This window comes from Biomphalaria glabrata, chromosome 5 (assembly GCF_947242115.1).
Source record: "Biomphalaria glabrata chromosome 5, xgBioGlab47.1, whole genome shotgun sequence".
NCBI classification, from domain to species: domain Eukaryota; kingdom Metazoa; phylum Mollusca; class Gastropoda; family Planorbidae; genus Biomphalaria; species Biomphalaria glabrata.
Window position 1 is genome coordinate 5,946,958 of NC_074715.1, and position 13,466 is coordinate 5,960,423.

At 36.2% G+C, this 13,466-nt stretch overlaps 1 protein-coding gene across 1 annotated transcript in view; it reads right to left on the reverse strand.

Moving 5' to 3' along the window:
* Positions 1–1,447: 1,447 nt before the first annotated feature.
* The window catches only part of LOC106058521 (ceramide kinase-like protein), a 38,159-nt gene continuing 26,140 nt past the window's right edge, over positions 1,448–13,466 (reverse strand). Inside the window, exon 13 of the mRNA XM_056031334.1 lies at positions 1,448–3,338. Within this exon, the coding sequence (XP_055887309.1) occupies positions 3,278–3,338 (61 nt within the window). The 3' untranslated portion in view covers positions 1,448–3,277. The remainder of the gene's footprint in view (positions 3,339–13,466) is intronic.

Below are 13,466 nucleotides of genomic sequence, written 5' to 3' on the forward strand. Positions count from 1 at the left end.
AAGAAGTTTATTGGGTTTTTTTTTGTCCATATATATTCTTGTTAGTTCGGCACCTGTGCTCCCCACCCGCCATCGAGTCCAACAAGGGGACGGGCCATTCGGAAGTCCAGAATGATCCCGCCAGGGCTACACAGGTGCTATACTCTGTCAGCTGCTGCATCGGGCATGTGTCCGATACAACAGCTGCCTGATTGACACTCCAGCCACCGCCCTCCGGCATGACCAGCCGGTTGACCCAGAGCGGGCCATCTGGGCCTCAGGTCTAGGGGAACTTGGAGCCAAAGTATTGTGTTGTGGTGGTTTATCCTCGGATAGTCATCCACTCATACACCAGGATCTCTTTATCCCCCCTTACCCGTCGCAGTCCACGGCAAACGGACTGGTCTAAGACATTGGGAGGTTTTAAAGATAAGGAGACAGAGTTATGATTAATGAAGGCAGACTGGGAAAAAGAGGAGGCAGACTGAGAAAAAGAGGAGGCAGACTGAGAAAAAGAGGAGGCAGACACAATGATAGAAAAGAAGTAGGGCACTTTTGAGATCCAAAAGTGCTAAGGAAAGAGGAGCGCAGTTTAACATCATGTCTCGGGACGAATATTCATTGTGGTTATACATTCATGTTCAAGTAAAACAACATTATTACCAATGTATCAAATATTAAACTATTTTAAATAAGAGAGTTTATTTCAACTTCTAAGTAGGACTTTTTTGTATACCATTTTCATGAAAGGTGTCTGCAACAATATGATTCAAAAACTTTTTGAAAATGCATTTCAAAACATCTCAATGATTGCAGGAATGATTGCAGGAAAAAAGGAGCCCAAAAAAGATGTTATACTTAACATGAAGATGATTACAATGATTACATTTATTACAGACATGCAAATGACTTGAATGGCCTTAGCATAATAGTAGGCTATTAGCATTTTAGTAGTACTTTATCTAAAATTAGCTAGTGTGGTGTTTTAAAACTATTTACTTTTTTTTTTCATGAATTTAAATTTCTTATATGCTTGCAAGTCCTGGCATTTACTGCAGAGCTAGAGAGGAGGATCTTAGCAATAGAATTAAGATGCTACAGAAGGATCCTAGGTATAACATTTAAAGATCGCATAAGAATCGAAGAGATTAGAAACAGGGTTACTACAGCTATTGGACCTCATGATGACCTGCTAACTTTTGTAAAAAAAAACACAAACTAAAACTCTATGGCCATATTACAAGGTCTTCTGTGCTTGCAAAAACCTTCCTTCAGGGAACAGTACCATGAAAAAGAGGAAGAGGCAGACAGAGAAAGCGATGGGAAGAAAACATTAAAGAATGGACGAGCTTGCCATTGAAAGATGTTCTATACAAGGCAAAAGATAGATAGGAATGGAGAAAGACAGTCAAAAATCTTGGGTGGTGCCCCAACAGTCTAACAGGCTAAAGGATAGGTGAAAGTGAAATAAAAAAAAAAAAGTAGCCTGCCAGAGATATGAAAAGTAATTTCTTGAATTATGGCATGCAGAAATGCATTATTCAATGCACACACTTCATCATAGTATGGTAAAAAGAATGAGGTGCTATAAAGAAAAGGGTAGGACAAAGTGGCAACAAATATAGGCTTTACCAACAGATATTTACTGATGAGTCATTCAAGGCACATATAGTGCACATGCATGTGACTGATAGTTTGAAGATGATCTTCAAAATAAGCAAAATATTTTATAGAAATCCGTCTTGGTCTATAGAAAAATTATATGGAGTTCTGTTCAGAAAAGTATATTCATTTTCAAGTGAGAAAAATGGGTAGTATCAACATGGTGGAGACATACTGAATGTCTTCATCTGTGTCAATCATTCATTTAAGAAAGACCTAAATCTAAATTTAGTTTCACAACTGCACTCTATATATAATAGCCTCTCTCTGAAATTGGGTAGGATGAGGAATTCACAAATATAGACACATTTTAAAAGAACCAAATTTGATAATAAAATAAAAATATTTGATCTTAATTTTTCACTGCAAGCTAATTTTTCTATAAATGATTTAAGAAACTTTACAAAAAAAAAACAGCTGCCTTTTTAAAAAATAAAATATTGTACAAACATCTCTGCTAGCTTAGAAAACAAGCCAACATTTTTTTTAAATGGCACAGAATGATGTTAATACATATATGTGTGATTTCATAGATTACAATAATTAGAACATTACATAAAAAATAATTACAATTAAGACTACTAAAAACATCTTTAGATTTACAACTTAATAAATTGAAAATGTTATATTCATCATTTTAGTCATAAAGGCAACTAAGATGGCTGCCTGGTCATGCGGTTTGCGCGCTGGACTGTCGTTCGGACTTAACGATGGTCTCGGGTTCAAACCCTGCCTGCTCCCATCCCTGTCATCCTGCAGGAGGTTTGGACTAGGAATTAAATTATCTTCAACTCTGGAGAAACAACCAAAACATGTAAAACATGTACAAACAACTAGAGTGTATAAAGTATTTTACATATATTTGCTGCATAAAAATATATATATATATATAAATATATAATATTGTGAGAAATTACATTGCTTAACTAGTTACCGTATAATATATATATTTGTTTAAACTCTATGATTTCTTTTAACTTATATATACTGGAAATTAATCATAGTAATTGAAATGCTAAATATTTCTGTGAATAACAAAGTTTAAATCTGCATCTACATTACTTTTCCTTGATACATTGAACAAAAAAATGAGGAATAAACTGATGTATATATATCTTTTACAATGAAAATTGCAAGATAATCAAGATGTATTAATAAAAAAAATCATATCATATTTAAAGTAAATTGGACTAGCTTTATAATTGTAACAATAAAAAATTATATCCATTGTAATCATATACAGCATTTAAAGATAGCTATAATATGAATTAAATATAATAATATAATATATATATTTGTTTAAACTCTATGATTTCTTTTAACTTATAAATACTGGAAATTAATCATAGTAATTGAAATGCTAAATATTTCTGTGAATAACAAAGTTTAAATCTGCATCTACATTACTTTTCCTTGATGCATTGAAAAAAAAAATGAGGAATAAACTGATGTATATCTTTTACAACGAAAATTGCAAAAAAAATCATATCATATTTAAAGTAAATTGGACTAGCTTTATAATTGTAACAATAAAAAATTATATCCATTGTAATCATATACAGCATTTAAAGATAGCTATAATATGAATTAAAAAAGAAAGCAAATATTATTTTCCATGAAGTAAACTTAAAGACTTTTACTGCTGGTGCCCTTCCAACAATCTGCAGCCAAAAAGTGGAACAAAAGAATTTTGAAGCCTAGTAGGATAAAGAGAAAATATTTATTTATTTTCTAAATTATTTTATAATTAATTGCACAAAAAAGTTTAAACAATTATTAATTGAATATTTTATACATACGCATATGCGAGTAGCTATACCGCAGCAGCTATCTTTTTAATAATTCAAAATAAACAGAAAATAGTCAACCAGAGATGCCCCTATTCAAGAGTACCCTGAAAATCTGGTTCTCATGCCTCCCTTCTTCAGGTTTGTCTTCTTTATATGAAATCCTAGGTTTCTGTAGACCATTATGTATTTTTACTCCCTTTACCATTTTCAAGCCTAATTCATTTAATTCCAATTGATCAAGATCCATTTCAAACAACATTGTTTAGTCCTATGTGTCACATCTATATATATCTACTACTATAAAGTAGAATGTAAAGCGTATGTATGTTTGTGCCGGATAGAAATCAAAACCGCTTGACCAATCTTGATAAAACTTGGCATAAATGTTCCTTGGGTACTAACTTAAATCATAGTGTATGTATTGTAGCCCTAAAACAAACTTAAGACCCTCAAAAAAAAACAAAAAGTTGACTAACTCTATTAAACTATTAGTATTTAATAAGTCTAGGCCATGTTTATCATGGTTACATGAGAGAAGATCGAAAGGATCTAGATCTAGTTTTTAAAACTACAGTTTGCACAGATGCTTCAGATAGTTTTTTACTTTGACACACAACAATTACAAAATATAGTCTATTGATTTCATTATTTAATAAAATTAAGCTTCAAATTTGTCTTTCAAAAGCATTTTTACATAAATTCGTTCCTTATATCTGTTAGAAGTCCTGATGTAAATTTTTTCATTAGACAAGACCGAACTGTTACACATCTCTATATTCCTAACCCTAAATTTCTAATTCAACTCTAAGATGATAGAACTTCTCTTCGCAAAGATAGTTTTATACTTAAACACATAAACATAATAATTATAGTCCATTCATTTCATATTTTAATAAAATTAACATTCAAATTTGTTTTTCTAAAGCACTTTTCATACATTCGTTCGCTATAGCTACAATGCCGTGATGACAGACATTTTAATATTTTCATTGTCGTGCAAACCTTACATGCACAGTGAAAACATGCTGTGATTAGATTAGCTCTATATGGGTGATATTAAATTTACTAATATAAACTAATAAGCTTATTGAACCTTAAATTCAACCATAAACTGATAGATCAAGAATGTTTAGTGAAAGTAGATGTATATTACTTAATTTAAACAAATGAAACTAAGTTTAATCTAGGTCAAAAACTATATTAGACTCTAGATCTAGATCTCAATATATATGCAAGCAAATCTTTTTGTAACAAAAATGGATTTTGGTCGATTAGCTATTTTAATAGCACTATTCATACTATTTTTACATTCACTTCACTTATTAACATTATTATTTTGTTTAATTGTTTGTAATTATTATTATAGCTTTTATATAGCGCTTCTTTAATGCGTATAGAATGCTCAGAGTGCTAAGGTCCATTCACATTTGTTTCCGTGCTGCCTTTAGGTGCTGAGAAAACATAGGTAGCCAAGCCAAGCCAAGTTCAAGCATACTCAGCCTCTTGACCACGCTTCCCACAAACTATTCTAATGTATTATATCATTAACAGGCATATTGAGGCCGAGGGCAACATATGGCTAGTATTTTATATATATATGTGAGACTCTCACTTCACATGCATGGTAAGCATATTTGTAACAGTCATTTCTTGTAAATATTGTATTTACTTGTGTATTTAGATTTCAAAATCTGGATCTATTTTAAAAGTTTGAGTGAACATTAAATGTTGAACAATTAGACTCTTCTTCAAAGTATGTTTTCTGAAGAGTAAAGATGCATATTCTTTTTCCTACCTACAGCATTATGTTTATGACAACACAAACAAAGATGTGTACACATCCATACAAGATCCCCAGAAAAACTCTTCAATATATCCTGATTGAGGGCCAAAACTAATGTTAAGTGTTAATTAGGGAACTGTTCTATGCTGATGATACGCTGTTGTTGCTGAATCTGCTTTTTAGCAGATTCAGACCCTAGTTCTGCTGCCAGAAGTTTGGCTTAAACATAAGTCAGAGCAAAACCAAAGTGCTTGTCAAAAAAACAACAACCGCTGCACCTTCAACCCTAGACACGTTGATAATTTCTGTTACCTTGACTCAATTATCTCCTATGATTGTTACTTGATAAGGACATTAAACTCAATAGTTAGGGTAATGACCAGTATGTCACACCTGTAGAGAAGCATGTGGGCCAATACTTTGCCGGCAATTAATATAATGTCCTATGTTACCAAACCCCAAGCTGAGCACTCTGCTATATGGAAGTGAAACTTGGTCTCCCTACTCTTGGCAGAAAAAGACCAACTCTGATGTTAAGAGTGGATTCTGAGGGTGGCTAGATAAAATCACAAATGAGGAAGTCCTGCTAGCTGCTTTGGCTGGCTTAGACATACACTAAATGGTTAACTTCTACTGGTGTATGGTGATTTATTTATTAGAGGGCTGGAGATCTACAGATTGTCCACACTTAGGATTTTCAGATGTATGTAAGCGTGATATGAAGCTATTCAAGATCAAAAACAGTTGTGAAAAAAAGACACAGGATAATAATAATAATCTTTATTGTCCGTATGGAAATTTGTCTTACAATTTGTGCATTACACCAAACAAAAAACATTATAACTATAAGAAACCAAAGTGTACATTCACACCAGACTCACTCATAATTTACATGTGACAAAGTTTATATCAGATTGTTTTTATTTAATGATTTGATTGCCAGGGGAACAAAAGAGTGTTTGTGTCTGTTTGTCTTTGCCATCTGTGTCTTGTATCTCTTTTGTGATGGTAAAATCACAAAATCCTGACACAAAGGGTGATTCTTTATTTTGAGGACCTTGTTAGCTTTTTTATAGATGTTTGTCTCAAACAACTGCTCAAATGGGATTTGTTTTTAGCCAATGATTTTACCAGCAGCATTTAGAATTCTATAAAGTTTATTTTTATTTTTAATCCTCAGATTGCCATACCAGGCAGTGATATTGAAACTTAAAATATTGCAGATGTGAGAGTGATAAAACATAGCCAAACATAGTCTTTTCGCTAACATTAAACGAGGACAGTTTTCTTAGTACCGTAATCGTAATGTATTCACATGGAGAGAAAACATCAAGGAGGGTTCTTGAATTGCACATGGTAAACACACCAGAAGTAGGAAAAAGGCTGAAAAAGCTGTAGCACTTGGTGATTAAAAAAATGTCTAGCCTGCGTATTAAGGATTGGCCTTTTTAGCTACATCAGAAGTTACAAAAAAAGATTGTCGCTTAAGACATAAAATGCCAAAGAGAAAAGATACATATTAGCATATGCTAATCTATATATATAATTCTCTTCGTCACCCAACCATCATGCAAAAGTCATGGAAAGATAACTCTTTTATTACTGAAAGTTGGACTAGAGTTACCCATCGTAACTTTTGCGGCGACAGAGCTAGAGCAAGGCTCAGAAAAAAAAAGGGGGGGGGGGAGAACAAGTAATCTTTCTCTTTACACACATCAATATCTGGTGTCATTAAAATAGTTGCATGTTTTTTTCTGTATCTTTGTTTTGATTTTGCCCCTTCGTATTGCATTTCATTTCCTAACCATGGCCAACGCATCACATATATTTTATAGTCAAAATTCCTGCATCAGGTATCTGTTTATTTCTATCTGTCGCATATTTCTGGAAAAATGTCATTGACAAAACTGTTGCTCTTGAACTTCCCAAGATGACTGTAAGCTTATTTTGTGAACATTGGATAACTATGGCAATGCCTGTCCATTGTTCTTACTTATGGAAGCACAGTCATACACTCTGCTCGACAATACTTCCGGTGTTTATGGTGGTAAGCAATCGTTTGCCCAAACCCACCCTATATGGACAACTGTGTCTTTCAGAAAGTGTTCACCCATCACTAAATAGCGGCGTATTATAACAAGTGAATATGTCAGTGGTTATAAACAGACTGATATCGGATATTTCCATGATAGAACCAAGGCACCTTTGGTGAAATTGTTTGAGAATCTTAGTTTCCGTTAACATAGCACCAATATCTAAGAGCCATACAGAAGGGTTGTGAGAATGAATGCTTGATAAGACATATTTTTGTTGGTTGACAAAGCAAGCTATTCCACCACATTTTGATATAAAAATGGTCAAACTGTTAGTTTGGCCAGACAATTATCTACTTCTCTTGACAGTGATAGCATGGTCATTCACTGTGATTTGTGAGGCTAAGTGAACATCATTGGGAGATTTCCATAACATGACTTCTTAATTTTATAGTTAGACCAACCAAAACATCAGATTAAGCAAAGTTTGCTATCAGCAAGCTGAAACTCATGTTTAGTGTGAGAAAGTAGGGTGCAATCATCTACACCGAGAAGCACTGTGGTAGTCTTTTGTTTTAGTGTGAAACAATAGTCACTATTGGTTTAATGCATTGCTGAGAAGAACCTATGTAGATTCCTTCTTATAAATGCTCATTCATTTGACCCAGCATTACACCAAAGAAGATAGCGAAAGAATTGGAGCAAGTAAACATACCTGCTTGATGCCATTCTCTATGGAGAAGTAAGCAGATAGGGGACCATTTTACTTTATTTTTGTCACTTATTAAGCTACTTGAGAACTGAAAGAATCTTTGGAGGGCTTGTCAGCTTAGAAAAAATCCTCCAGAAACTATAACAGCTCACTGTATCAAAAGTTTTAGTAAGATAGATGAAAGCAGGATATATATCCAACTTCTGTTTCCTGCATTTTTCTTCCTTACATTGAATGACAAAAAACATGTTCAAAGTATTTACTTCATTCATCCCAGTGGACTACAGCACATGGAGAATCCAGGCCTGTATAAACACATCTTTCCATTCAGATTTCTCCTCTCCATGACTGAAAGTTGCATGTCTGTATTTGCATCACATTACTTTTGGTTTTTCAAGATCTTTTACAATCTGCTCCAAATGACCATTGATGAGACTCTCCAATCATGACCTAATCCTACTGATGGGAGATTTCAATGTCTAAATCAATTACAATCAAACTGGCCTCAAACATGAACTGGGACCCTATGGCTTAACATAGTACATCAATGATAATGATAAAGCATTTGCTTTCATTCTAAACATCCAACAGCCAAAACATGTACTTCAATCATAAATAAATCTGCAAGAAAAAATGGTGGTCACCAAATGCATAATTACTCAAATAGTTTGATTACATTTGCATCTCCAAGCACAATGGAGTCATCACTATTGGACCTGCAGAGGAGCAGATATTATCTCAGATCACTACCTTGACAATAGTTCTCCTTTCAGATCATGAAGTCTATAGGGCAGATGATGCAAAGGTCATCTGTTTCTGTGGCCCAGAGTTAACAAGAGTCTTTTGTGGCCAGCACAATGACTAACTACCTTTACTTTTCCCCAACTGCTGTAATGTCAGGTAAGTATGTAAAACTGAAACAATGGAAAATCTTAGTGGCACCACAATGATATGTTGGGGCTCAAGGTAAATGTTAACCATGGCCTCAAAGTAGCACCTCAAAGGAAAAGTTGGTAAGTGAAAGTAGGTAAATAAGGGATAGCTAAACTGGTTCCCACTGGGTTACCTGAGAGGCTGGCAAACAATGCATTCAATGCATATCAAAGTCAGAGTAAGAGGCCTAGCCCAAACAAGCCACCTCACCGCTCCAAAAGGAAGATGCTATCAGTATCAGTGCTCAAGAGCTAGGGAGGAAGTCCTCTCATGAATTTTTGTAATCATATAACAGGGTTAATAAATTCAATGTCCTACGCAGCCTCTGGCATGTAATATAGAAGATAAGATCCAGGACCACACAGGGCATAATGATGTGACCCAACTGTCACGTGCCGTTAGGTAAGCCTCCATTGTCATGGGGCTCTGTGCGGTGTGTTAAATTTAAAAACAATAAATTATTGAAATAATTTAGTTTTGGAGACGTTAGGTCTAGGGGTTTCTAATGCCACCATAGACCAGCGGGTGTTACAGATCAGATACAGAACACATAGGTAGCATACACACTGTCTCTTGCTAGCTTTTTGATGGTTTCCCAGCTCTTCCCGGTCTTCTCTGCTTCTTCAAGTACACTGCGTCGCCATGTTCTTTTTGGTCTTCCTCTGCGTCTTGTTCCCTGGGGGTTCCACTCTAAGGCCTGCCTAGCTCTGTTGCTGGTATCTTTTCCAAGGGTGTGACCAATCCATCTCCACTTCCTCTCCAAGATCTGCACTTCTATATATTTCTGTCTACTCATCTCCCACAGTTTGGTGTTTTCTACTTTGTCATACCAGTGTATTTTTAGGATATTTCTCAGGCATCTGTTGATAAAGGTCTGTATTTTTGTTGTTGTGGCTTCAGTTGTTCTCCATGTTTCAGAACCATACAGTAGGACAGCCTGACATTAGAGTTAAAGATTCTTAGTTTATTCTTGTTTGAGATGTAAGGAGATTTCCAGATTGGTTTTAGCTGTGTAAATGTCTGACGCGCTAGATTTATATGGCGTTTAATGTCTTCATCTGTTCCACCTGATATACTGACTACACTCCCAAGGTATATACAATTTTCTACTTGGTCTATTGTCTGAGAATCCAGTACTATGTCTCCTATTTGTTTATTGTTTACTTTGGTACTTTAGTTTTTTGGTGGTTTATTTTGAGGCCTACTCTTTTTCCTACTTCACTTAAAGCTGTGATCTTTTCTTGCATATCCTGTAGTCTGTGATAATAGGGCTATGTCATCAGTGAATTCCAGCGAATTCCAGATCCAGATTGTGTAAGAGTCCATTGGATTCCTTTCCCTGCGTTAGAGTAGGCTTCCTTTGTGACCCAATCCTAGAAGGAACAGGAGTGGTGAAAGAAGACATCCCTGTTTAACTCCTGTTGTGACTGGAAATTCCTCTGACAGCTTGCCACAGTAGGTTACTTGGCAGGTGAAACCATCATAAAGGTTCTTTATTATGGTTATTATTTTATTGGGGATCCCATAATGTCTCATTACAGTCCAGATAGATTCTCTGTCGACACTATCAAAAGCTTTTTCAAAGTCAACAAAAGTTCAACAGGAACAGGGGTTCTGGAAGATCAAGGATTCTGATCACATAGCAAGCTTAATTCCACGTAATAGGAAGTGTGTGTATTCTGTGATAGGTAGGAATTCCACGTGACAGGAAGCATGTGGATTCTGTGGCAGGCAGGAATTCCACGGGACATGAAGTGTGTGGATTCTGCGGCACGCAGGAATTCCACATGACAGGACTTAATACTCAGACGTAGGTCTTCACGCGCCGTTTGGCGCATTGGGCAGCAAGCTGTCTCCATAAAGATCTGTCGTTGGCAATGTCTGAAGCCTCCTCCCACCTGGTGTCAACTGTTCTGAGGTCCTCCATGAAGGTGTGGCGCCAAGTAATATGAGGATGTCCCTGTTTGCGCTTTCCTCGTATTGGCCTTCATGTCATCGCAACTCTTGGTATACGTAGTTCATTTTGTCGTAGAACATGTCGGGCAAACCTCATGCGATGCTTTGTCACTACCTCACTAAGTGTTCAACTCTCAGTTCGGCAAAGGATTTCCTTGTTTGAAACCCGATCTGTGTAACTGACTCCCAAAATCCACCTCAGCCATTTTTGTTGAGCCACATTTAGCCTTTTCTCAATTTTGACAGATGACTTCCATGTCTCACATGCATATGTTGCAGTTGGGATGACAATTGTGTTGAGAAGGTGTATTTTTCTCTCAAGCCCAATGGCTTGGCTTGTCCTAATGGGCTGTAGCCTTTGGAAAATGCTCCCTGCCTTTCCTATTTGACACGGTAGGCATTTCCATCATTTGTTATGATGCTGCCAAGGTAAGTGAACTTGCCCAGCTCTTCAAGCTTTGACTCGCCAAATCTGATGGGGGCACCCTTTGCCTTATATCCCACTCACAAAATTTTGGTCTTATCTAAGTTTATGCGGAGGCCAATTTTGGGTGCTTCTCTATCTAGGCTCTCCATCATTTCTTGTATGCCTTTATTTGTAGCCCCAAGTAGTGCAACGTCATTAGCAAAGTCCAAGTCTGTTATTCGATAACTCCGCCATCTGCTGGTCCCAAGTCCAGGTGAGAAAGGAGGAGGGTTTGGCGTGGGGCTAGCGACCCCACCCTGTAAAACCACAATTGCTACAGAAACAGCAGACTTGACACATAAAGAAAACATGACAGGAAGTGTGTGGATTCTGCGACAGGCAGGAATTCCACTTACAGGAACCAGTCAGTGTCTCCAGTCGCAATCAGGCTGAAATAAATGAACAAGTTAAATATATTCAATATATAAAAGTGCATCGTGTTCGCCTCGGGCATAAGCCGTCAATCAGAGAATCCCTTAATTCAATTAACACTTGCAAACAACGCAGGTCAATGAGATCAGAAGGGAATGATCACAATACAAAAGGGGATGGGGGTAAGCATAAACAAGAATAATGGATAGTGGTCAGTGATCATGACATTGGCCATGAACAATGGAATGTAGAGAGTGTCCGTTCAAGGGACACAACTCATGAGTAAGTGAAATGGACAAGGAGGGGGAGTTAATTTACTAATCTCTTCTAAGCGCAGTCTCAATGTGTTAGAAGATCAAGGCGATCAACCGATATAAAAGAAATAAAATAAGATGTACAATTATACAAGGTTGCGTCAATGATCAATTGAGCAACATAGCGATAATATCGTAGACATAGGTTAATGCAATATACAGATATGTACATATGAAATGGTTATGTTTCTTACTTACGACAGAAAGAAATACACAAAATACACATTTTCAATGCAAATAAAATAAGATAAATCCACATTACTAGAGTCCAGTAGTGAACATAATCTTACCACAAGGCCCAAGTGAAAAGAACAGGAGTAATGAATGGAATCTGTAAATGAACACCACTCAACGTTCTAAATAAAATGTGGCGACTGCTCGGGATAGGAGCAGTTTGAGCCTTATATGCTGCTAGGCCGGAAATAGGAATTGGGATGGATAACGTGACACCAGGTCAAAATTAGCTCTTCCCACTCATTCACGCAAGATGAAAGGAGCTTAGATCGTCTCGTGCTAGTGAAAAAGTCAACAAGGTTGATAGACTTTACATTAGAATAGAATGATGGAGGCTTGCCTAGGTGGGCAAACTGGTGAGTAGCTAATGTGACATTCCTACTAAGTGAAGGTGAGATAAGCCAAGAAATATGACAACTTGGTCACCAATGTGGTAGACTCAGTCTAGCGAGAAGAGGAAAAGGTGGGGTTCGGTGGTGAAATAGGGCCTAAGACTAAGAAATGATTTGGATGAAATAAATAAATAATAATAAATGCTGTGATAAAATTGAGTGACTCTGCCAGCAAGCTTTTGGGCTGTGACACCAACCCAGTAATGGTTTATATATTTTGAAACCTTCAGACAAGTAGTGAAGAGCTCCCAGTCAAAGGGTTAATAAAGATGCTCTGCAATCCCATACCCTATATGGACTTTTTTGAAGATATGTTGAGCTATGGACAAATCAGACCAACTAAAAAAAGATTGATAGTCTCCATCTTTCAAAAATTTTTCTGGATAGCTCCAGCCACCATTTATTTGTTTATTCTAGACCTTTGACTGCAGAGTGCTCAATGCAAACACAGAATAATGGGAATTATGTTTTTTTCCTTTTTAATGCTTAGATTTCCACATTGTTCTCATCAAACCAATATCTATTGAATTTACTGCAATTTAGCTGAGTAAAACAAAAATTTGATTTTTTTTTTTTTAATTGCTTTTGTATATGGTAGCACAACTTTCAAGCTTTAATAGTCCAAAGTGGGTATGTGGGAGGAGTTTTCTGTGCTGCCTTCAGCACTAAGCAAACACAAAGTTGCTTGAGCCAGGATTCAAGCTCAAGCCCCCTTATTAGGTAAGCATGGGTACTATAAAGAAAGCAACTAAGACTTTTTGAATGCTTTCACCAAAGATGTTTGCACACCATCATGGACATACAGTAGCAAGATAGCACTACAAACTGTAATGTTCTTAT